The sequence below is a fragment of the Bombina bombina genome, chromosome 9, assembly GCF_027579735.1.
Source record: "Bombina bombina isolate aBomBom1 chromosome 9, aBomBom1.pri, whole genome shotgun sequence".
Lineage (NCBI taxonomy): Eukaryota > Metazoa > Chordata > Amphibia > Anura > Bombinatoridae > Bombina > Bombina bombina.
This window is the reverse complement of record NC_069507.1, coordinates 240,298,453-240,325,894: the sequence shown is the minus strand read 5'-3', so window position 1 is coordinate 240,325,894 and position 27,442 is coordinate 240,298,453. Positions and strand designations below refer to the sequence as shown.

Sequence of the window (27,442 nt, the reverse complement as noted above, 5' to 3'; positions counted from 1 at the left end):
CCTATAGATTAATTCCGCTTCTTTTTTGAGGATCCTAGTTTCAAATTTTCCTCTTCTCCACTCTTGTTTTACCTTTACTATCCCCCAAAATCTGAAATCTCTCCAAAAAGGACCAAATCCAAATATTCAATACTCTGCCTGTCTTTCAGACTGGTAAAATTCAGACCTACTGTTTTTAAGATTGTCTACAAAATCCTGACTCTCCTGCGATGTCCCTTGCCAGATAAAGAGGAGGTCATTGATGTACCTCTTGTACATCACAACACTTCTCTTAAAGTGACAGAGTTAATACATCTTGGAAGGTATATGTAGCAAAGTTATTGCTGGTCTATACTTATGTATCTAAGGGTAGAGACCCATGTTAACAGAGATATCCAAGGATGACATAGTGATACTGGCACATGAATGTAAAAATCTCAGCTAATCAGCCCCAGATGTGTAAAGATACAATGTATATTGATGCATCCTCAATAATCCCTAATAGGTATATATAGGGGAGTAGAGTAAGGAGAGGCCACTACCAAAAATGTATTGTCATATGCTGAATTTAGTCCCTGTGGATATCTTCCTCTTGAAGCACAACTATTTCAAGTTTGAGGGATTTTCTACCTCCAGATTTGTGGGACCGCTATGGAGGACAAATTTGCCCCCTCCTACGACAACCTCTTTATGGGGTGGTGGGAGAGGGACCACATCTATGGAGGTGGGAACCCCTTCGGCTCGGAGATAGTTGTGTACAAAAGATTCATTGACTATTTGCTGTTCATTTGGAAAGGGGAACAGGGAGATTTGGCACATATTGTTCAATACCTAAATCATAATAATCTAGGCAACTCCCTCAGTATAAACTACTTGAATTTAATGCTTACTGGTATTTGTGGTGAGAACATCCACACAATTGTGTACAGAAAACCTATCTCTGGGAACACCCTCCTTTATGTGAAAAGCTGTCATCCCCAGAGTGTGTTTAAGGAGATAGCAAAGGGACAGTTTATCAGTTTAAAACGGAATTGCACTGACCCGGCCCAATTTGCACTAGAATCTAAAAATGTAACCAGTAGATTGCTATCAAGAGGGTATAAAAAGGAAGTCATCAATGAGGCTATTCATAGTGTAAGCCGCATGGATCGACAGGACTTACTATGCCCTAAGCCCACCTGTAGTAAAGCGGGTAATACTAAAGAGGATTTACTCTTTATTACAGATCTTACTCAGCAATATAACCAGGTTTGTAATATAATAAAGAAACATCTACCCATACTGAAGGCAGATGATGGGTTAGCTAACCTCTCATTGGCTACTTGTAAATTCGCCTATCAGCACAACAGAACCATAGGAAATATAGTGGCCCCCACTAGACTTCCATCCGCCAAATCCAACCAATCCTCTTGGTTAACCTCCAGAGGGATGTTCAAATGTCACAATCTGGACTGTGTAGCATGTGAGAAAGTTGACGTGGGCAATATGTTCAGGTCCGCGACTATAGGCCAAATTTTCACAAAGAAAATGTGTCTCAATTGTAGATCTAACTTTGTGATTTATCTTATCACCTGCACTGGGTGTGACAGCCAGTACGTTGGACTCACCACCCGGGAGGCCAGATCCAAAATTAGGGAGCACCTCTCTAGCATTAGGAACGGCAGTGCAAGCACTTTTTTGGTGCAGTACTTTGCCCAACAGCAAAATAAAAGTACAGACACCTTTAGCCGGAACATGCATAGAGAGTGTTCTCCCCCCGCCTAGAGGAGGAGATAGGGAGCAGCTACTAGCCAAACACGGTCTTTTGGATATTTAGTTTAAAAACAAGATATCCACAGGGACTAAATTCAGCATATGACAATACATTTTTGGTAGTGGCCTCTTCTTACTCCCCTATACAGTATATACCTAATAGGGAGTATTGAGTATGCATCACTATACATTGTATCTTTATACATCTGGGGCTGATTAGCTGAGATTTTTACATTCATGTGCCAGTTTCACTATGTCATCCTTGGATTTGCCTGTTAACATGGGTCTCTACCCTTAGATACATAAGTATAGACCAGCAATAACTTTACTACATATACCTTCCAAGATATATTAACTCTATCACTTTAAGTGCCTAATGCGAGGGCTTCCAAAATTGAACTGTCTAAACAGCATATTACCTGTAATGAATAAATTGAACATATTTGCAACTGACATAATAATATATGTAAGTTAGATAAGATTGACCATATTGTTTATTGTTCACTCATGCAAGTATCACAATGTATGTATACGTATTGTATAGCAGCTTGCTTAAAAAGGGTCCCAAATGAATTCACTGTGTTTAAATAATAAGGGCCATTGAAGAGTTAATTGGTATGAAATTTGCCCCAACCAATAGGAGTTATTTTTTTCCTTTTAAAAGGCGGGGAGCTTTTTCCTGAGCTCTATCAGCTTTGACAATGGCGAAAAAACGAAACGTGTCAGCTGGACCTGCTGACTTCTTTTTATCACACATCTCTGTGTGCTTCCTGTGTGTTTTATTTTGTTTGGAATAAAGATTTAGGTTTTATAATGCTGGTGCTCAGCTATCCACTTCTTTCTGCATTGACTTTGACCTACTCCAGCGTGCAACACAGCCGTTCAGGTAATATAACCCCCGGATTCCACAGCCCTGTGGAAATTCCTACTGCCTTTCTGCTGTCCTATGAGAGGTGAGGAGGTGGTACACACCCCCGGTGACATCTGAGGAGGGAGCATAAGCAGTTCTAGCCATTGTACCTTGCTGGATGTTCTCATGCAAGCAAGGAAGAGAAGCGCCCGCCAAGTTTGCGGTTTAAGGTATAGCGCCATCATCAATATCTAGCTCCTGTGGACCGGACAAGTCATGTTGTGAGGGGTAAGCTCACTGGGTAGATTGCCCTTTGTTATGCCTAAAATTACTTTGTTTTGACAATTATACATACTCCCCACGCATGGGACAATGCTTGCTGGTGTTTATATTTGGACAGTATCTCAGTCATACATTTGAGTAGGGGAGTATTTATTTTGTTGTAATTTCAATGGTGCACTAAGCCACGGATACATTAAGCCAATGGTGCGCTAAGCCAAGGATGCAGTAAGCTAATGGTGCACTAAGCCAAGGGTGCAGTAAGTCAATGGTGTGCTAAGCCAAGTATACAGTAAGCCAATAATTTGTGCTAAGCCATTGATGCAGTATGTTAATGGTACTCTAAGCCAAGGATACAGTATGTCAATGGTACTCTAAGCCAATGATACAGTAAGCCAATGGTGTGCTAACTAAGGATGCAGTAAGTCAATGGTGTGCTAAGCCAAGGGTGCAGTAAGCCTAAGGTACTCTAAGCCAAGGATGCAGTAAGCCAATGGTGCGCTAAGCCAAGGATGCAGTAAGTCACGGGTGCACTAAGTCAAGGATGCAGTAAGTCAAGGATAGAGTAAGCCAATTGTACTCTAGACCAAGGATACAGAAAGCCAATGGTGTGTTATGCCAAGGGTGCAGTAAGTCAATGTTGCACTAAGCCAAGGGTGCAGTAAGTCAATGTTGCACTAAGCCAAGGATGCAGTAAGCCAATGGTACACTAAGCCAAGGATGCAGTAAGCCAATGGTGAGCTAGGCCAAGGGTGCAGTAAGTCAATGGTGAGCTAAGCCAAGGATGCAGTAAGTCAATGGTGCACTAAGCCAAGGATGCAGTAAGCCAATGGTGCGCTAAGCCAAGGATGCAGTAAGTCAATGGTGTGCTAAGCCAAGGATGCAGTAAGTCAATGGTGCGCTAAGCCAAGGATGCAGTAAGCTAACGGTGCGCTAAGCCAAGGGTGCAGAAAGCCAATGATGCTTTAAACCAAGGATGCAGTAAGCCAATGGTATGCTAATCCAAGGATGCAGTAAGTCAATGGTGTGCTAAGCCAAGGGTGTAGTAAGGTAATGGGGCACTAAGCCAAGGATGCTGTAAGTCAATGGTGCACTAAGCCAAGGATGCAGTAAATCAATGGTGCACTAAGCCAAGGATGCAGTAAGTCAATGGTGCGCTAAGCCAAGGATGCAGTAAATCAATGGTGCACTAAGCCAAGGATGCAGTAAGCCAATGGTGCACTAAGTAAAGGATAGAGTAAGCCAATGGTACACTAAGCAAAGGATACAAAACTCAATGGTACGCTATGCCAAGGGTGCAGTAAGTCAATGGTGCACTAAGCCAAGGATACAGTAAACCAATGTGCACTAAGTAAAGGATAGAGTAAGCCAATGGTACTCTAAGCCAAGGATACAGAAAGCCAATGGTGCGCTATGCCATGTGTGCAGTAAGTCAATGGTGCACTAAGATAAGGATGCAGTAAGCCAATGGTGCACTAAGCCAAGGATGCAGTAAGCCAATGGTGCGCTAAGCCAAGGATGCAGTACGCCAATGGTGCGCTAAGCCAAGGATGCAGTAAGCTAATGGTTCACTAAGCCAAGGGTGCAGAAATCCAATGATGCTTTAAACCAAGGATGCAGTAAGCCAATGGTACGCTAATTCAAGGATGCAGTAAGCCAATGGTGTGCTAACCCGAGGGTGCAATAAGGCAATGGTGCGCTAAGCCAAGGATGCAGTAAGTCAATGGTGCGCTAAGCCAAGGATACAGTAATCCAATGGTGCGCTAAGCCAAGAGTGCAGTAAGCCAATAGTGTGCTAAGCAAAGGATGCAGTAATCCAATGGTGCGCTAAGACAAGGATGCAGTAAGCCAATGGTGCGCTAAGCCAAGAATGCAGTAAACTAATGGTGCGCTAAGTCAAGGATGCAGTAAGCCAATGGTGCGCTATGCCAAGGATGCAGTAAGCTAATGGTGCGCTAAGCCAAGGATGCAGTAACCAATGGTGCGCTAAGCCAAGGATACAGTAAGCCAATGGTGCGCTAAGTCAAGGATGCAGTAAGCCAATGGTGTGCTATGCCAAGGATTCAGTAAGCTAATGGTGCGCTAAGCCAAGGATGCAGTAACCAATGGTGCGCTAAGACAAGGATACAGTAAGCCAATGGTGCGCTAAGTCAAGGGTGCAGTAAGCCAATGGTGCGCTATGTCAAGGATTCAGTAAGATAATGGTGCACTAAGCCAAGGATGCAGTAAGCCAATGGTGCGCTATGCCAAGGATTCAGTAAGATAATGGTGCGCTAAGCCAAGGATGCAGTAACCAATGGTGCGCTAAACCAAGGATACAGTAAGCCAATGGTGCGTTAAGTCAAGGGTGCAGTAAGTCAATGAAACGCAAAGTAATGGAGTTCTTCATGTCGTTTTGTGAAATATTATTTATTTTAATGGTTTACTTCATTACATTTCACAACAGTATTTTGGATTAAGCTTTAGTGCAACACTTGTCTTACCACTTGTAATATTGGCGCAAAGAGTGTGCTACTAGTGCTCCCTTGCATTAGCCATTAAAAGTTTGGGCTCACTAAAAATGTTTGGGCTGCTTTAAAATGTTTAACCATTCACCTGTAAAACCAGAATATAGATAATTCTTTGTGTGAGGTTGCACAAAAGTTAATGCACCCTGCGCTATCGATTACGCTGCTGTTTAAATAATTTAAATAAAGATTGTAAGGGAAGAATCTATAACAAATCTTAAAAATTTAAATGTGAATTTGTGAACTCAAAAACTGTGCTGCAATGCAAGTAAAAGCTATACAAAGGTTGTGTACTGCAGTTTTTCTCAACCGCAGTCCTCAAGTACCCCCAACAGGCCAGATTTTCATGATAGCTGAACCAGTGCACAGGTGAAGTCATCAGCTAATCAGTAACCATGGTTACTAACCTGCTCTCCCCCATCAGCTGATTATTTCAGCTGGACTCTAGTTCAGCTACAATGAAAACCTGGCCTGTTGGGGGTACTTGAGGACCACGGTTGAGAAACACTACTGTTCTGCAGGTCACCCACTGATGGAGATAATGTTTTAAATAATGTCTCAATAATTCAGCTATCCCACAGCCAGTGATTGGTTACTGAGACTCCCAAATCTGGGGTTGACAGAAGGAGGTCTAAGGATTTCTATAAAATATCTTTTGTCAGAGGTTAAAAGTACATTTTTTATCTTTAAAATATTCATTGTAAATTATTGATTAATCATTTGTTTGTAAATCACATATAATAAACTGTACTAGCCAAACGAATAAAGTTTTATTGCTATACTATTATTATTAGAATCAGTAGTAAAGTGTGGTTTTCAACTCTCTTTTCTCATATCAGATAAATGTTGCAAGTGATTTTAGGAAAACATTCTATAACAAAACAGATTTATATTCTTCATGCAGAGCAATTCATTATAATACTGTTGCCCATACTGAGTTCCTCATGTGTTGCATTACCTTAAGACTTCCTTTCTTGCAGTACTGAGTAACAATGCAGATGTTCGGGAGCTCAGTGCAAACTCCAAAGAAAGTCACCAGATTATCATGTTTAATTTCTCTCATCTGAAATTGAAAACAATAGTTAGAAATTTAACACAGATTGGCTGTACCAGAAACAAAAATCTTAGTGTCTACTTATGTTCTATCGAAAAAGGCTTACTCCAAAGAGTATCCCTTATACTGTATGGCTCATGTGCATTTGTCACAGCTTTTTCTATTGAACAATTTATCCTATATACACAGGTCTGCATGGAGTTAATGACAATCTTGTGCTTGTTTTCAGTACATAACGATTTCTGAGCATCAGCCAGTATTATCTCCTGTGATTACAATTAAAATTCAGTTCATACCCCTAAAATTTTCACCTCCCAAAAATATGAAATCATTAGAGATCTGAATAGGGGCATTTTCCTTAAAGTGGACATGTGTGTTTGTTGGGATATGAATTTGTTGGGATATCAATTTGCCTAATTTATTTATTGGAAAGGTGCTTATTATTAATTTGTAACTTTGATTGATTAAGTAGATAGCATTTGTATCTATTCTTAACATGACCTAATATAGTGCAGTTTTGCCCTTGCCAGAATGAAAATTAAATTCAAACACTTTTTGGGGTATTCGGTAATAAGTGGAAAAGTGTTGTCTGGGAGTTTATCAACTCCTTTTAGTTGTTGAATCTAAAAAGTGTAAAATGGCCCTGCAAATGTGTCCTTAAAGGGGCAGTCAACACCAGAATTGTTGTTGTTTAAAAAAGAAATATAATCCCTTTATTACCCATTCACCAGTTTTTCATAACCAACACAGTTATAAAATATATATATAAAATATCTGATGTTTTTTGGTACAATATATATCTATATAGCTATATATATCTATATATATATATATACATGATTATATATATGTATAGATATATATATAGGAACATGTATTTAAAAATACATAGAACATTTTCTGCTATGTGCAGAACAATGGATTGTGAAATATTTACAATAAATGCATAGTATAACACTTTATTAAAAATAAATATTGCATAAATGTGCTTTTTTATATTTTCATCTACTAGACTCCATATATATATATATATATACACACACAGAGAAATGCACTCACAGGAACGAACAACCAGCTCAATACCATTGTTAGCCTGTTCTATGGAGATTTACCACCTGGGTGCAACTTCTTTTAGCCCAGCAATGCTTTTCACAGAGTATAACTTTTTAGTCTCCCTATGGGAAAAAGGGGCAACCAGACGTGGACTCCTTGCTCAGTGTGCTTAGAGGAATATGGTTACACCTCACTGACGAGCCCCAATGAAGGCCGAAACGATCATCTGGGGTTGCTGTGTTCCTTGTTCAGAGAGGAATTGCCTGGTATTTCGGCGCTGGACTGACTGTGATAGGCGGGATCAGACTGATATACTACAGGAAAGTTCTACTCTGTGAAAAGCATTACTGGGCTAAAAAGTTGCAGCCAGGTGGTAAATCGCCATAGAACAGGCTAACAATGTTATTGAGCCAGTTGTTCATTCCTGTGAGTGCACTTCTCTCTGTATGTATTTAGTCTCCCTATGGGAAAAAAGGGCAACCAGACGTGGACTCCTTGCTCAGTGTGCTTAGAGGAATATGGTTACACCTTACTGACGAGGCCCAATGAAGGCCGAAACGATCGTCTGGGGTTGCTGTGTTCCTTGTTCAGAGAGGAATTGCCTGGTATTTCGGCGCTGGACTGACCGCGATAGGCGGGATCAGACTTATATACTACAGGAAAGCATTACTGGGCTAAAAAGTTGCACCCAGGTGGTAAATCGCCATAGAACAGGCTAACAATGTTATTGAGCCAGTTGTTCATTCCTGTGAGTGCACTTCTCTCTGTATATATATATATACACATATAAATAGATTTGTATACCCGTATAAACATACATATGTACATACATATACACATTTAGACATGTATATATATCTCTATGTTAAATCCCTTTGCCTGCCTTTTTTTCTAACACCTGATATCTCACATTTTTAAACCTTTATAACTTTTGTGTGCAATATTTTTTTAATGATTTTTATTAGATAGTATTTATCTATAGATAGAGTGTAACTGTACTTTGTAATATATTTTTTATGTGTTTTGTGACACTTTTTAGTTTCACGAAATAGTAAACCAGAGCTCTGAGGTTACGGTAATCATTCTTGGGTAAATCGTGATTGCACTCACGTGTTCTCATTTAATTTCAACTTGTAATACAAGCACAGTTTAACTTTCGCACAAACAAATGTGAAAACCTGATATCACTTGTGTGCAAATGATAGTGCTGCAATCGTAATCTGGCCCAATCTGTTTCCACATTACTGTGTGTTTTGCAGACAGAATGTGGGTTACAGAATGTGGGTCTGACATTGTATGCACTTAAATGGTATATGAGTAACTATTTTGCACATATGAAATAGTAGTTGTTCACTGCGTATATATGTTATATATATATATATATATATATATATATATATATATATATATATATATATACACCTATACAGTCATGGCCAAAAATATTGGCACCCCTGCATTTCTGTCAGATAATGTATCACTTCACCAAGAAAATTGTTGCAATTAAAAATGTTTAGGCATTCTCATGCTTATTTATTTTGTTTGTATTGGTATGGCACAAAAAAGTGGAGAAAAAAAGTCAAATCTGACACTTTCCACACAAAACTACAAAAATGGACTGGACAAAATTATTGGCACCTTCTCAAAATTGTAAGAAATAATTGCATTCCAAGATTGTGATGCTCCTGTAATTTGTAACTTGTAACTTGTAATACAAGCACAGTTTAACTTTCGCACAAACAAATGTGAAAACCTGATATCACTTGTGTGCAAATGATAGTGCTGCACTCGTAATCTGGCCCAATCTGTTTACACATTACTGTGTGTTTTGCAGACAGAATGTGGGTTACAGAATGTGGGTCTGACATTGTATGCACTTAAATGGTATATGAGTAACTATTTTGCACATATGAAATAGTAGTTGTTCACTGCGTATATATGTTTTATATACATATACATATATATATATACCTATACAGTCATGGCCAAAAATATTGGCACCCCTGCATTTCTGTCAGATAATGTACCACTTCACCAAGAAAATTGTTGCAATTAAAAATGTTTAGGCATTCTCATGCTTATTTATTTTGTTTGTATTGGTAAGGCACAAAAAAGTGGAGAAAAAAGTCAAATCTGACACTTTCCACACCAAACTACAAAAATGGACTGGACAAAATTATTGGCACCTTCTCAAAATTGTAAGAAATAATTGCATTCCAAGATTGTGATGCTCCTGTAATTTGTAGTTAAACTCACCTGTATCAATTAACAGGTGCTAACAATATAGAAATCACACCTGCAACCAGTTAAAATGGTGAAAAATTGACTCAACCTTTCTGTTGTGTGTCTCTGTGTGCCACACTAAGCATAGAGAAGAGAAAGCAGCAAAGAATTGTCTGAGGATTTGAGAACAAAAATTGTGGAAAAGCATGGACAATCTAAAGGTTACAAGTCCATCTCCAGAGATCTTAATGTTCCTGTGTCGACTGTGTGCAACATTGTCAAGAAGTTTACAGCCCATTGCAACGGGTTTTTCGAATGGTGGATAAAGAACCTCAATCAAAAATTCAAGCTGACCATCAGGCACAGGGTACAAATGTGTCAGCTCGCACAATACGTCACCATCTGAATGAATAGGGACACTATGGTAGGAGACCCACGAGCGCCCCACTACTGACACAGAAACTCCTTTTGGGAGAATGTGCTGTGGACAGACAAAACAAAATTACAGCTTTTTGGTAAAGTCCATCATTCTATTGTTTTCAGAAAAAGAAATGAGGCTTTTAAAGAAAAGAATACAGTCTCTACAGTCAAACATAGTGGAGGTTCACTCCTATTTTTTGAGGTTGCTTTGCTGCTTTAGGCACTGGATGTCTTGACTGTGTGCATGGCATTATGAAATCTGAAGACTACCAAAGGATTCTGTGGTGCAATGTAGGGCCCAATGTCATAAAGTTGGGTCTCCATAAGAGGTCATGGGTCTTACAGCAGGACAATAAACCAAAGCACACATCAAAAAGCACCCAGAAATGTTGAGAGATCTCAAAACAGCAGTTAAGAAAAGGAAATCTTCCAATCTGAAAGACGTGGAGCAGTTGGCGAAAGAAGAGTGGTCCAAATTTCCAGTAGAGAGGTGTAAGAAACTCATTGATGATGCAGGAAGTGATTGATTTCAGTTATTTTTTCAAGGGGTGTGCTACCAAATATTAAATTGAGGGTGGCAATAATTTTGTCCAGAGTTTTTCATTGAATATGTCAGATTTGGCAATTATTTTTCCATTTTTTTGTGTCATACCAATACAAACAAAAGAAATAAACATGAGAATGACTAAACATTTGTAATTGCAACAATTTCCTGGGAAAGTGGTGCATTATCTGACAGAAATGCAGGGATGCCAATATTTTTGGCCATGACTGTATATATAAAACTTTAAAAAATGGTATCACTCTGTAGAGCTAATAATGTATCTTTGTTAAACCAATGCTTTATATCAGCAGTTTAAGTTTAATTGCTGATATCTATTATGGATTAATGAGAGCAATTAACTTTAATGTTCTTTTTTCTCAAAAAAAGTTAGCTACCCCTATCCTAGAATTTAAATGTAGCATGAACATTTACACATTGTAAGAGAATACCCGGTCTTTACCCGGGAATATCTCACCATTCGAAATTCTTTCAAGATAGAAATTTTTCTAACATGGGATGCAGTTGTTTGGTCACTGAGGTACTTCAGAGCAACGTTGTTACCCTACAATAAAAACAACTCATTAGAAATTAATCTCTGTCTTTAACCTCTTCCTCTTGAGTATTTTTGTCTTATCTCTATTGCAATGGCCAATCAGGTATAGGTATTAACGACTTCCTGCACTGATTACTTCAACCTCTGGGGGCAAGGGAAAAACATATGTTTCATATTACAGGAAAAGCAAGCAAATAATTCAAAAAGATTCACTTACAATGAACTAGGATAGAACTGGTACAAAAATAAAAATAAATAAATAACCAACATTAGTTAAGAATTTTGGCACAACAGTTTTTTAAAATATTTTAATTTAGGCCATTATTTTAAATATATATTTCATTTTACAGCAGACCTCAAAATATTTGCTGGAGGACATCCAGGACTGGGAGACTGTGGGTTCAGAGTGATTCAGGGGCTGAATTGCAGCAACCCAGGGGTGGAGTCCCTTCAGACTGCAGAGTGGAGATGGCACAAATAGAGGGCAGAGCTGTACAGGTTGATATGCATTAGGGGCATGGCTAGGCTATACCCAGCACACTATTTATAAGGTAGAGAGAGCTATGGGAGGAGGGACCATTTGTATATATTTATGCAGACATTGGCTCCGCCATAGTCCAGTTGAATTCTATTGTAATACCATTGCTTGCAAGTGCTTTATCCTGACCCTGATTTTTCATTTACACTTAGGCCTTGCATGGATAATTCCTAAAGGCTGTATTGTCTTTTTGCTAATTGTGAAGTATCTCGCCTCAATGTCATGTCTTGCTATTTTAAAGTTGACAAGGTTGTCTCAACCCTATAAGGGGCAATCAAAATTATTTAGAAAGGTTTATCTAATTGTTTTTCTACAAAATTCCCCAATAAAGTCTAAGTGTTATTTTTGCTATTTTTGTAGATAAATCATTTGACATTGATTTCCTAAAGGATTGTGACAGACCCCAAATTTGTATCCTAAAAATGGCAAGAAATTATTTTTGCTTTCTAATCCCCAAATAAAGTGAACATTCCCCAGTGGGCTGCTGATTTTTCAGTGGAATTTTTTTTCTTACATATTTTATAAGGGACCTGAGAGACTTAGCCTGAAATTTATTGCTCATTTCTCAAAATTGAAAATGGCCCATAAGAACTAATGAAGAAAATGGCAAAGAACTGAGTCCAGTACTTAAGATACAGAACTGTATTTGCAATAACCAGTCATCACCTTAAACTCAAGGCAAGCTGTACCAAACATCACCTCAAACTCAAGGCAAGCTGTACCAGTCATCAACTCATACTCAAGGCAAGCTGTACCAAACATCACCTCAAACTCAAGGCAAGCTGTACCAGTCATCAACTCATACTCAAGGCAAGCTGTACCAGTCATCACCTCAAACTCAAGGCAAGCTGTACCAGTCATCATCTCAGACTCATGGCAAGCTGTACCAAACATCACCTCAGACTCATGGCAAGCTGTACCAGTCATCACCTCAAACTCAAGGCAAGCTGTTCCAGTCATCAACTCATACTCAAGGCAAGCTGTACCAAACATCACCTCAGACTCATGGCAAGCTGTACCAGTCACCACCTCAGACTCATGGCAAGCTGTACCAGTCATCACCTCAAACTCAAGGCAAGCTGTTCCAGTCATCAACTCATACTCAAGGCAAGCTGTACCAAACATCACCTCAGACTCATGGCAAGCTGTACCAGTCATCACCTCAAACTCAAGGCAAGCTGTACTAGTCATCACCTCAAACTCAAGGCAAGCTGTTCCAGTCATCAACTCATACTCAAGGCAAGCTGTACCAAACATCACCTCAGACTCATGGCAAGCTGTACCAGTCACCACCTCAGACTCATGGCAAGCTGTACCAGTCATCACCTCATACTCAAGGAAAGCTGTACCAAACATCATCTCAGACTCATGGCAAGCTGTACCAGTCATCACCTCAGACTCGTGGCAAGCTGTACCAGTCATCACCTCAAGCTCAAGGCAAGCTGTACCAGTTATCACCACAGACACAAGGCAACCTCTACCAGTCATCTCCTCAGACTCATGGCAAGCTGTACCAGTCATCAATTCAGATTTAAGGCAAGTTGTACCAGGCATCACTTCAGACTCATGGCAAGGTGTACCAGTCATCACTTCAGACCCAAGGCAAGCTGTACCAGTCATCACTTCAGACTCAAGGCAAGCTGTACTAGTCATCACTTCAGACTCAAGGCAAGCTGTACCAGTCATCACCTCAGACACAAGGCAAGCTGTACCAGTCATCACCTCAGACTCAAGGCAAGCTGTACTAGTCATCACCTCAGACTCAAGGCAAGCTGTACCAGTCATCACCTCAAACTCAAGGCAAGCTGTACCAGTCATCACCTCATACTCAAGGCAAGCTGTACCAAACATCTCCTCAGACTCATGGCAAGCTGTACCAAACATCACCTCAGAACCAAAGAACTGAGTCCAGTACTTAAGATACAGAACTGTATTTGCAATAACCAGTCATCATCTCAAACTCAAGGCAAGCTGTACCAAACATCACCTCAAACTCAAGGCAAGCTGTACCAGTCATCACCTCATACTCAAGGCAAGCTGTACCAGTCATCATCTCATACTCAAGGCAAGCTGTACCAGTCATCGCTTCAAATTCAAGGCAAGCTGTACCAAAAATCACCTCAGACTCATGGCAAGCTGTACCAGTCATCACCTCATACTCAAGGCAAGCTGTACCAATAATCAACTCAGACTCATGGCAAGCTGTACCAAACATCACCTCAGACTCATGGCAAGCTGTACCAGTCATCACCTCAGACTCATGGCAAGCTGTACCAGTCATCACCTCAGACTCATGGCAAGCTGTACCAAACATCAACTCAGACTCATGGCAAGCTGTACCAGTCATCACCTCAGACTCAAGGCAAGTTGTACCAGTCATCACCTCATACTCAAGGCAAGCTGTACCAAACATCTCCTCAGACTCATGGCAAGCTGTACCAAACATCACCTCAGAACCAAAGAACCAAGTCCAGTACTTAAGATACAGATCTGTATTTGCAATAACCAGTCATCACCTCAAACTCAAGGCAAGCTGTACCAAACATCACCTCAAACTCAAGGCAAGCTGTACCAGAACTGTATTTGCAATAACCAGTCATCACCTCAAACTCAAGGCAAGCTGTACCAAACATCACATCAAACTCAAGGCAAGCTGTACCAGTCATCAACTCATACTCAAGGCAAGCTGTACCAGTCATCACCTCATACTCAAGGCAAGCTGTACCAGTCATCACTTCAAATTCAAGACAAGCTGTACCAAAAATCACCTCAGACTCATGGCAAGTTGTACCAGTCATCACCTCATACTCAAGACAAGCTGTACCAATAATCACCTCAGACTCATGGCAAGCTGTACCAAACATCACCTCAGACTCATGGCAAGCTGTACCAGTCATCACCTCAGACTCATGGCAAGCTGTACCAGTCATCACCTCAGACTCATGGCAAGCTGTACCAAACATCACCTCAGACTCATGGCAAGCTCTACCAGTCATCACCTCAGACTCAAGGCAAGCTGTACCAGTCATCACCTCAAACTCAAGGCAAGCTGTACCAGTCATCACCTCAGACTCATGGCAAGCTGTACCAGTCATCACCTCAGACTCATGGCAAGCTGTACCAGTCATCACCTCAGACTCATGGCAAGCTGTACCAAACATCACCTCAGACTCATGGTAAGCTGTACCAGTCATCACCTCAGACTCATGGCAAGCTGTACCAGTCATCACCTCAGACTCATGGCAAGCTGTACCAGTCATCACCTCAGACTCATGGCAAGCTGTACCAAACATCACCTTAGACTCATGGCAAGCTGTACCAGTCATCATCTCAGACTCAAGGCAAGCTCTACCAGTCATCACCTCAAACTCAAGACAACCTGTACCAAACATCACCTCAGACTCATGGCAAGCTGTACCAGTCATCACCTCAGACTCATGGCAAGCTGTACCAGTCATCACCTCAGACTCATGGCAAGCTGTACCAGTCATCATCTCAGACTCAAGGCAAGCTCTACCAGTCATCACCTCAAACTCAAGGCAAGCTGCACCAAACATCATCTCATACTCAAGGCAAGCTGTACCAAACATTACCTCAGACTCATGGCAAGATTTACCAGTCACATCACCTCAGACACAAGGCAAGCTGTACCAGTCATCACCTCATACTCAAGACAAGCTGTACCAATCATCACCTCATACTCAAGGCAAGCTGTACCAGTCATCACCTCAGACTCATGGCAAGCTGTACCAATCATCACCTCATACTCATGGCAAGCTGTACCAAACATCACCTCAGACTCAAGGCAAGCTGTACCAAACATCACCTCAAACTCAAGGCAAGCTGTACCAGTCATCACCTCAGACTCATGGCAAGCTGTACCAGTCATCACCTCATACTCAAGGAAAGCTGTACCAAACATCATCTCAGACTCATGGAAAGATGTACCAGTCATCACCTCAGACTCGTGGCAAGCTGTACCAGTCATCACCTCAAGCTCAAGGCAAGCTGTACCAGTTATCACCACAGACACAAGGCAACCTCTACCAGTCATCTCCTCAGACTCATGGCAAGCTGTACTAGTCATCAATTCAGATTTAAGGCAAGTTGTACCAGTCATCACTTCAGACTCATGGCAAGGTGTACCAGTCATCACTTCAGACCCAAGGCAAGCTGTACCAGTCATCACTTCAGACTCAAGGCAAGCTGTACTAGTCATCACTTCAGACTCAAGGCAAGCTGTACCAGTCATCACCTCAGACACAAGGCAAGCTGTACCAGTCATCACCTCAGACTCAAGGCAAGCTGTATTAGTCATCAACTTAGACACAAGGCAAGCTGTACCAGTCATCACTTCAGACTCAAGACAAGCTGTACCAGTCATCACTTCAGACTCAAGGCAAGCTGTACCATTCATTACCTCAGACTCAAGGCAAGCTGTACCAGTCATCACTTCAGATTCAAGGTAAGCTTTACCAGTCATCACTTCAGGCACAAGGCAAGCTGTACCAGTCATTACTTCAGATACATGGCAAGCTGTACTAGTCATCACCTCAGACTCAAGGCAAGCTGTACAACTCATTACCTCAGACTCAAGGCAAGCTGTACCAGTTATCACTTCAGACTCAAGGTAAGCTTTAGCAGTCATCAACTTAGGCACAAGGCAAGCTGTACCAGTCATTACCTCAGACACAAGGCAAGCTGTAGCAGTCATCACTTCAGACTCAAGGCAAGCTGTACCAGTCATCACCTCAGACTCAAGGCAAGCTGTACAAGTCATCACCTCAGACTCAAGGCAAGCTGTACCAGTCATCACTTCAGACTCAAGGCAAGCTGTACCAGTCATCACTTCAGACTCAAAGCAAGCTGTACCAGTCATCACTTCAGACTCAAGGCAAGCTGTACCACTTATCACCTCAGACTCAAGGCAAGTTGTAGCACTTATCACCTCAGACTCAAGGCAAGCTGTACCACTTATCACCTCAGACTCAAGGCAAACTGTAACAATTATCACCTCAGACTCAAGGCAAGCTTTACTAGTCATCACCTAAGACTTAAGGCAAGCTGTACCAGTCATCACCTCAGACACAAGGCAAGCTGTACCAAACATCACCTCAGACTCAAGGCAAGCTGTACCAGTCATCACCTCAGACTCAAGGCAAGCTGTACCACTTATCACCTCAGACTCAAGGCAAGCTGTACCAGTCATCAACTCAGATTCAAGGCAAGATGTACCAGTCATCACTTCAGATTCAAGGCAAGCTGTTGTATGTCATAACCTCAGACTCAAGGCAAGCTGTAGCAGTCATCAACTCAGCCTCAAGGCAATCTGTACCAGTCATCACCTCAGATTCAAGGCAAGCTGTACCAGTCATCACCTCAGATTCAAGGCAAGCTGTACCAGTCATAACCTCAGATTCAAGGCAAGCTGTACCAGTCATCACCCCAGATTCAAGGAAAGCTGTACCAGTCATAAACTCAGCCTCAAGGCAATCTGTACCAGTCATCACCTCAGATTCAAGGCAATCTGTACCAGTCATCACCTCAGATTCAAGGCAAGCTGTACCAGTCATCATCTCAGATTCAAGGCAAGCTGTACAAGTCATAACCTCAGACTCAAGGGAGGCTATACCACTTATCACCTCAGACTCAAGGCAAGCGATACCAGACATCAACTCAGATTCAAGGCACGCTGTACCAGTCATCCCCTCAGACTCAAAGGCCTAGATTTAGAGTTGGGGGGTAGCCGTCAAAACCAGCGTTAGAGGCTCCTAACGCTGGTTTTTACCGCCCTCTGGTATTTGGAGCCAGTCATTAAAGGGTCTAACGCTCACTTTCCAGCCGCGACTTTTCCATACCGTAGATCCCCTTACGTCAATTGCGTATCCTATCTTTTCAATGGGATCTTTCTAACGTCAGTATTTAGAGTCGTGGCTGAAGTGAGCGTTAGAAATCTAACGACAAAACTCCAGCCGCAGAAAAAAAACAGTAGTTAAGAGCTTTCTGGGCTAACGCCGGTTTATAAAGCTCTTAACTGCTGTGCTCTAAAGTACACTAACACCCATAAACTACCTATGTATCCCTAAACCGAGGTCCCCCCACATCGCCGCCACTCTATTAAAAATTTTTAACCCCTAATCTGCTGTCCGCACGCCGCCGCAAGGTACGTTATACTTATGTACCCCTAATCTGCTGCCCCTAACACCGCCGACCCCTATATTATATTTATTAACCCCTAATCTGCCCCCCTCAACGTCGCCTCCATCTGCCTACACTTATTAACCCCTAATCTGCCGACCGCGCCCCTATTATAATAAAGTTATTAACCCCTAATCCGCCTCACTCCCGCCTCAATAACCCTATAATAAATAGTATTAACCCCTAATCTGCCCTCCCTAACATCGCCGACACCTAACTTCAAACATTAACCCCTAATCTGCCGACCGGAGCTCACCGCTATTCTAATAAATTTTTTAACCCCTAAAGCTAAGTCTAACCCTAACCCTAACACCCCCCTAAGTTAAATATAATTTAAATCTAACGAAATAAATTAACTATTATTAAATAAATTATTCCTATTTAAAGCTAAATACTTACCTTTAAAATAAACCCTAATATAGCTACAATATAAATTATAATTATATTGTAGCTATTTTAGGATTTATATTTATTTTACAGGTAACTTTGTAATTATTTGAACCAGGTACAATAGCTATTAAATAGTTAATAACTATTTAATAGTTACCTAGTTAAAATAATTACAAAATTACCTGTAAAATAAATCCTAACCTAAGTTACAATTAAACCTAACACTACACTATCAATAAATTAATTAAATAAAATACCTCCAATTACCTACAATTAAACCTAACACTACACTATCAATAAATTAATTAAATACAATACCTACAAATAAATACATTTAAATAAACTAACTAAAGTACAAAAAATAAAAAAGAACTAAGTTACAAAAAATAAAAAAATATTTACAAACATTAGAAAAAAATTACAACAATTTTAAACTAATTACACCTACTCTAAGCCCCCTAATAAAATAACAAAAAAAAAACAAAATAAAAAAATGCCCTACCCTATTCTAAATTACAAAAGTTCAAAGCTCTTTAACCTTACCAGCCCTTAAAAGGGCCCTTTGCGGGGCATGCCCCAAAGAATTCAGCTCTTTTGCCTGTAAAAAAAAGCATACAATACCCCCCCAACATTACAACCCACCACCCACATGCCCCTAATCTAACCCAAACCCCCCTTAAATAAACCTAACACTAAGCCCCTGAAGATCTTCCTACCTTGTCTTCACCATGCCAGGTATCACCGATCGTTCCAGGCTCCAAAATCTTCATCCAAGCCCAAGCAGGGGCTGGCAATCCATAATCCGGCGGCTGAAGAGGTCCAGAAGAGGCTCCAAAGTCTTCATCCTATCCGGGAAGAAGAGGCGATCCGGAACGGCAACCATCTTGATCCAAGCGGCATCTTCTATCTTCATCCGATGACGACCGGCTCCATCTTGAAGACCTCCACCGCGGACCCATCTTCTTCTTCCGATGACTTCCCGACGAATGACGGTTCCTTTAATTCCGATTGGCTGATAGAATCCTATCAGCCAATCGGAATTCGAGGGACGCCATCTTGGATGACGTCCCTTAAAGGAACCGTCATTCGTCGGGAAGTCGTTGGAAGAAGAAGATGGGTCCGCGGTGGAGGTCTTCAAGATGGAGCCGGTCGTCATCGGATGAAGATAGAAGATGCTGCTTGGATCAAGATGGTTGCCGGTCCGGATCGCCTCTTCTTCCCGGATAGGATGAAGACTTTGGAGCCTCTTCTGGACCTCTTCAGCCGCCGGACTATGGATCGCCAGCCACCGCTTGGGCTTGGATGAAGATTTCGGAGCCTGGAACGATCGGTGATACCTGGCATGGTGAAGACAAGGTAGGAAGATCTTCAGGGGCTTAGTGTTAGGTTTATTTAAGGGGGGGTTGGGTTAGATTAGGGGTATGTGGGTGGTGGGTTGTAATGTTGGGGGGGGTATTGTATGGTTTTTTTTACAGGCAAAAGAGCTGAATTCTTTGGGGCATGCCGCGCAAAGGGCCCTTTTAAGGGCTGGTAAGGAAAAAGAGCTTTGAACTTTTGTAATTTAGAATAGGGTAGGGCATTTTTTTATTTTGGGGGTCTTTGTTATTTTATTAGGGGGCTTAGAGTAGGTGTAATTAGTTTAAAATTGTTGTAATTTTTTTCTAATGTTTGTAAATATCTTTTTATTTTTTGTAACTTAGTTCTTTTTTATTTTTTTGTACTTTAGTTAGTTTATTTAATTGTATTTATTTGTAGGAATTGTATTTAATTTATTTATTGATAGTGTAGTGTTAGATTTAATTGTAGATAATTGTAGGTAGTTTATTTAATTTATTTATTGATAGTGTAGTGTTAGGTTTAATTGTAACTTAGATTAGGATTTATTTTACAGGTAATTTTGTAATTATTTTAACTAGGTAGCTATTAAATAGTTCTTAACTATTTAATAGCTATTGTACCTGGTTAAAATAAATACAAAGTTGCCTGTAAAATAAATATTAATCCTAAAATAGCTACAATATAATTATAATTTATATTGTAGCTATATTAGGGTTTATTTTACAGGTAAGTATTTAGATTTAAGTAGGAATAATTTATTTAATAAGAGTTAATTTATTTCGTTAGATAAAAATTATATTTAACTTAGGGGGGTGTTAGGGTTAGACTTAGCTTTAGGGGTTAATACATTTATTATAGTAGCGGTGAGCTCCGATCGGCAGATTAGGGGTTAATTATTGTAGGTAGCTGGCGGCGACGTTGTGGGGGGCAGATTAGGGGTTAATAAATATAATATAGGGGTCGGCGGTGTTAGGGGCAGCAGATTAGGGGTACATAGGGATAATGTAGGTAGCGGCAGTATACGGAGCGGCAGATTAGGGGTTAAAAAAAATATGCAGGGGTCAGCGATAGCGGAGGCGGCAGATTAGGGGTTAATAAGTGTAAGGTTAGGGGTGTTTAGACTCGGGGTACATGTTAGAGTGTTAGGTGCAGACGTAGGAAGTGTTTCCCCATAGAAAACAATGGGGTTGCGTTAAGAGCTGAACACTGCTTTTTTGCAGGTGTTAGGTTTTTTTTCAGCTCAAACTGCCCCATTGTTTTTCTATGGGGCAGTTTTCTATGGGGATATTGTGCACGTTTTTGAAGCTGGCCGCGTCCGTAAGCACTGCTGGTATCTAGAGTTGCAGTGGCGTTAAATTATGCTCTACGCTCCCTTTTTGGAGCCTAACGCACTGAAAACCCAGCCATTCTGTGAACTCTAAATACCAGCGGTATTTAAAAGGTGCGGGAGAAAAAAAGCATGCGTAGCTAACGCACCCCTTTGGCCGCCAAACTCTAAATCTAGCCGAAAGTGAGCTATACGAGTTATCACCACAGACCCAAGGCAAACTATTCCAGTCATCAGCTCAGACTCATGGCAAGCTGTACCTGGTAAAGACCTATTGTTGTGTAGTATATATGTCTGCCTTGTTTATCTGTGAGACCACAGCTCTGGTTGCTGGATATGATTGCACTGGATCCAAAACTTCCAAACCGTTTAGATGTTGGTGTACTTATGGGAGATATTCTAGATTGGCCCTGTGGATAAAATGAGATGTAATTATCTTAAAAGAATACATGTTTTGTCTCAAATAAATATAGATAGATATACATATTGATAGATAGATTGGCATGCAGGTTAGCTGAAATATTTATATAGACAGATAGACATACATAAAAGAAAGTGTATTGATAACTTTTGCTATAGACTTTGATTATTCCTGCCAGAATTTCAATTTTTTTTTAATTTAGCCATAAAACCTTGATTGGCCCATGCTGCACTGATACAATGGGGCCAAATTATCAAGCAGGGGGTGATTGACAGGGGGCCGCATTGCACAAGCAGTTCACAAGAACTGCTCCTGCAATGATAAATGCCGACAGCGTATGCCTCAATGTGCGGCGGACGTGATACGCTACATCGTATCATGTCCGTCCGTACTTTAGTAATTCGGCCCCAATGTATGCAGATATGCTGACACTTTATATGTAAAGTAAGGATGTATCTAGGCATTTGTGGAATGTCTGGGTACAGGTTGAGAAACATTAAAGTAGGGCTTTTTTGTTAACAAATGAATGCTGAAAATGTCCCTGACAGCAGCATTCAGCTCTTTTCGGAGCCAAATTTATTCTTGTTAAAGTGCAACACACAAAGATCTGGAGATGAAGAAGAAATCTGGCTCTGAAACTAGCCGAATGCTGCTGGCGGCGGCCATTTTCAACATTCGTTTGCTAAAAAACAGCCGAATGCACATCCCTTAATAACAGGGTCTGTAGCAATATGTTTAAAGACCAGAGTAAACTGTCTCACACAGAATTTTATGTACTTTTCTAATTTGGAATTATTCAATTCCAGTTGAAAACAAAAGCTTCCAATTTTCTGTTATTATCCGTTTTACTTCTCATCATGGTATTGTTGAAAATCAGGGAGGTGTTAAGCTCAGCAGTGGGCCTTCATCTAGAGCACTATATGGCAGCAGGTTTTCTAAGAATGCTTTTAGCAATGTTAATTAATGTGCAAACACTACTGACATCTAGTGGCAAAATGCATTTTTGCAAAGTTGCTGCTCCAGTCACATGCCTAGGTATTTTTTTCAACAAAGAATACCATGAGAAATAAGAACATTTGAAAATATAAGTATTTTGGAAACATTTTTAAAATGGTCTGCTCTATTTGAATAAGAAAAGAAAGATGGCCCCTGCTATGTCAGACTGACCCTCATCAGGCCATCATCAGGTGGGCATGTAATAACAACAACTACTACTAATTTATTGCTGGCAATACAATCAATAACCAAGGTAATCTCCTTACAATCATGTAAAAAAATGGAACATTAAACCTTGTTAAATAGTCATAACCTGTTCTGAAGAGCTGAATGAGTATCTCTGGTATGGAAGATAGGATAATTGATAGGATATCCCCCACCACGTGACTTTGAATATAAAGAATATAATACATGTGACTGCCACGTTAACCTATCAGTTAGCAGTTTTGCCATTCTTAGTTATCAGCAGATCTAGTATATAAATTGTCTACGGCCTGATGCGCGTCTCCCTGATGTAACAGAGGGTTGTCACCAACAGTTTAAAACTCCTGATGATTGGTAATGTTATATAAACTGCCCGTCTTGATAGCACAGTTTCACTACTTATTCACCTTGATAAAGGCCCATCCTTAGGAACGAAACGCGTTTGTATTTTTACCTTTAGTGCTTGCTGGCCATGTTTTTTTGCATATGTGTCAGAGTTTTTGTTCCTTACAATTATTGTAGCACCTATTGGGACTTATTATAACCATTTTATGAGTTCCTATTTTATTTGTGTAAGCAATAAATAAATATTTCTTTATGTAGTTTTTTATGAAGTGCAATTAAATCTCTCTCTTTTTGTCTTTGTTAGTATGTATATTGTCTTAAAGAGGTTGCACCAAAATGGGTGTGGTACCATTTCTACTATTCTTTTATTGTAGTCACAAAGCTATGTATCCTCTTTTCTATTTCATGTATTGGGCCCTTTAATACAACCATGGGCCATATTACAAGTGGCGCGTTATTTAGTGCTCACGTGCAAACACAGCCAGAAGTAAACTTGTAACACGCACGGGTTAAAGCATTACAAGTTGAAAGTAAATGGACAAACACTAACTACAGGACTTTGGATATTGTGACTGTGTTAACTTCTCCCTTATAGACTTAAATCTAAGTGCGCAAGCTGGAAAAAAAAATGACGCAATGTGCAAAACCTACACTTCGTTCAACCTACAGCACTAACATAAAAGGTAGTTATTCATATAATACATGGTCACATAGAGAAAAATATTCTATTGCATAGGCAATTATCACATCTAGGCAAGTATCCACACATGCCTTAACCTGTAGAACTCCTTATACACTGTTACCAATGCACCAGATTCTAGGTAAGATATGCAAATTAGATATATAATATTTCAAGCTTATTGCTTCTGATACTGTGTTGACACTCAGCAGTCCCTTAATGAGTTAAGAGCAGCAAATGTAAAACAACTACTATTGATCAACTATTTCATACTTATTTAAAGTTTTAAGCAGAAGATAGGGTTTTTCATTGCTGCTCTGTAAAACTCATTCCAGGGCAAAATCAAAATTTATTTTAAATATGGTGGAGATAAAAGCATGAGATTTAAATCCTCTGTTTCATTAAAGTAAATCAATAGAAATAATTGCACAGGCAATTAGCACATCTAGGCAAGTATCCCCTTGCTTTTACAGAGTAAAACTCCATACACATTGTAACCAATGCACAGGAAGATTCTGGGTAAGATATGCAAATTATATATGCAACATCTTAGACCGCTGCGTTTTAACACAGTATCAGAAGCAAAAAGCCTGAGACGTTGCATATCTAATTTGCATATCTTACCCAGGTGCATTGGTAACAGTGTATATGGAGTTTTACTGGGTAAAGGCAAGCGGGGATACTTGTCCTTAGACAATATCTAGGAATGTATAAATGTATAATGTCAATATATCAATGTACACTAGTAGTATATAGAATAATATAGATGATGCAATATCCTTCCAAATCAATAATAGTATCTTAGGTGATACCTAAAAATATAAATAGCTAGAAATAGACCTAAATACAAATAATATAAATAATAATGGTACCAAAAATAGTAATAAAAATAATAAAAGTAGTGGTGATAGTAAAATATAAAAATAAAAAAATATGGTCAAAATCAAAAATATGATCATCAAATTCAAATAAATCAAAGAAAAAAGTGTCCAATAAGTATGAGAAATGTCCAGAATAATAAATATATATAAAAAAGTGTATTGTAAAATTACAAAAATTAAATAAAAACTGTATCCAGAGAAAAGCAGGTAGAACTTATCTACGAGCCAGATGCAGATGAATGGCAATGTTCAGGAACACTTCCCAGGCAGCTCCTCTGATGTGTCGTGCCCTGACACAAATTCGAAACATCTATAACATCTATAACAGAAAAGACAGAGGGCGCCACATAGTGCAGATAAAACAACAACAATAGGTGTGGGATTGCAGGTATGTAGGTAACCTACTCACATGGTAAAAAGCACTAATGTGCAGTGCAAACAGAAAGAGTTGCCCGGCAGACTCCCCAGGCATCAGGATCTAGTTGTGTCTTTGTTCCAGCAAAGACAATGTAAAGGGGCAATATAGTTCCCACGGTCTCTGCTGGTAGTAGCAGGAGCTAATGTTCTCCAAGACACACTGGATGGGAATTAATACCAATAGAGAGCCCCAAGAGTGCTCGATCCAGAGATGAAAAAATGCAGCAGTGATGTAACAAAACTTCAAATATTTATTAAAAAGTTAAAAGCACATCAACAAGTAAAAACAAATCAACAACGCGTTTCTCCATGTCACAGCACGGTTTCATCAGGCTATAGAAACAGTTACAAAGGTGCTAATTGGTTAATACTTGTAATAGTGTAGCAGCTTTGTAACTGTTTCTATAGCCTGATGAAACCGTGCTGTGACACGGAGAAACGCGTTGTTGATTTGTTTTTACTTGTTGATGTGCTTTTAACTTTTTAATAAATATTTGAAGTTTTGTTACATCACTGCTGCATTTTTTCATCTCTGGATCAAGCACTCTTGGGGCTCCCTGTTGGTATTAATTCCCATCCAGTGTGTCTTGGAGAACATTAGCCCCTGCTACTACCGACAGAGACCGTGGGAACTATACTGCGTCTTTGGATCTTCTTTGCTGGGACAAAGACACGACTAGATCCTGGTGCCTGGGGAGTCTGCCGGGCGACTCTTTGGACCCGGCCTGTTTGCACTTCATATTAGTGCTTTTTACCACGTGAGTAGATTATCTACTTACCTGCAATCCCACACCTATTGTTGTTGTTTTATCTGCACTATGTGGCGCCCTCTGTCTTTTCTGTTATAGATGTTATAGAGATTAGCAAAAATGCTTCTAATTAAAGGTTTAGCTGTTTCGAAAGTGTATTTAAGTATGCACCGTGCACCAGCATTTTAAACACAGCACTTGCTCAGAGAGATTAAGGTGCTTGTACCATCTGGTAATGACTCTCGGCCAGATTACGAGTTTTCCGTTATGAGCGGCTCGGTAATAACTTGCAAGTTATTTTCACCGCTCACCTTTAATAGCGCTGCTATTACAGGTTTGCAAAAACCAGGCATTAGCAGGCAATATGGCAGCGTTGAGCTCCGTACCGCACACAAATACCCGCGCTGCTTTGAGCTGGTTTTATATGCTCGTGCACAATTTCCCCATAGACATCAATGGGGAGAGCCGGCTAAAAGAAAGCCTAACACCTGCAATAACGGAGCGTAAAGCTCCGTAACGCAGCCCCATTGATTCCTATGGGGAAAGAAAATTTATGTTTAAACCTAACACCCTAACATAAACCCCGAGTCTAAACACCCCTAATCTGCTGCCCCCGACATCTCTGACACCTACATTACACTTATTAACCCCTAATCTGCAGCCCCCAACGTCGCCGCCGCCACTATACTAAAGTTATTAACACCTAAACCTCTGGCCTCCCACATCACTAACACTAAATAAATATATTAACCCCTAAACCTAACCCTAAGTCTAACCCTAACACCCCTAACTTTAATATAATTAAAATAAATCTAAATACAAATTACTATTATTACCTAAATATTACCTATTTAAGACTAAATACTTACCCGTAAAATAAACCCTAAGCTAGCTACAATATAACTAATAGTTACATTGTAGCTATCTTAGGTTTTATTTTTATTTTACAGGTGAATTTGTATTTATTTTAACTAGGTAGAATAGTTAGTAAATAGTTATTAACTATTTACTAGCTACCTAGTTAAAATAAATACAAAGTTACCTGTAAAATAAAACCTAACCTGTCTTACAGTAAAACCTAACATTACACTAAAATTAAATTAACAAAATACATTTATCTAAATCCATTCGGAGCTTGATACATATGCCCCATTGTAGCTATCTTAGGTTTTATTTTTATTTTACAGCTAAGTTTGTATTTATTTTAACTAGGTAGAATAGTTAGTAAATAGTTATTAACTATTTACTAGCTACCTAGTTAAAATAAATACAAATTTACCTGTGAAATAAAACCTAACCTAAGTTACACTAACACCTAACATTACACTAAAATTAAATAAATTACATTAATTAAATACAATTAACTAAATTTAAAAAAACACTAATTTACACAAAATAAAAAAGAAATTATGAAATATTTAAACTAATTACACCTAATTTAATAGCCCTATCAAAATAAAAAAGCCACCCCAAAATAAAAAAACCTAGTCTACACTAAACTGCCAATAGCCCTTAAAAGGGTCTTTTGCGGGGCATTGCCCCAAAGAAATCAGCTCTTTTACCTTTAAAAAAAAAAATACAAACAACTCCCCAACAGTTAAGCCCACCACCCACACAACCAACCCCCCCAAAAAAACTACCTAAAAAAACTAAGCTCCCCATTGCCCTGAAAATGGCATGTGGATGGGCATTGTCCTTAAAAGGGCATTTAGCTCTTTTACATTACCCAAAGTCCCACCCAATAA

General features: G+C 39.8%; 1 protein-coding gene across 1 annotated transcript in view; it reads right to left on the bottom strand.

The window, feature by feature from the left end:
* Nucleotides 1-27,442, bottom strand: part of LOC128640521 (guanylate cyclase 2G-like) — a 153,193-nt gene that overhangs the window by 38,839 nt on the left and 86,912 nt on the right. The window contains exons 10-12 of the mRNA XM_053692994.1: nt 21,266-21,415; nt 11,137-11,223; nt 6,326-6,430 (exon numbers count right to left, since the gene is read on the bottom strand). Coding sequence (XP_053548969.1) covers nt 6,326-6,430; nt 11,137-11,223; nt 21,266-21,415 — 342 coding nt within the window. The remainder of the gene's footprint in view (nt 1-6,325; nt 6,431-11,136; nt 11,224-21,265; nt 21,416-27,442) is intronic.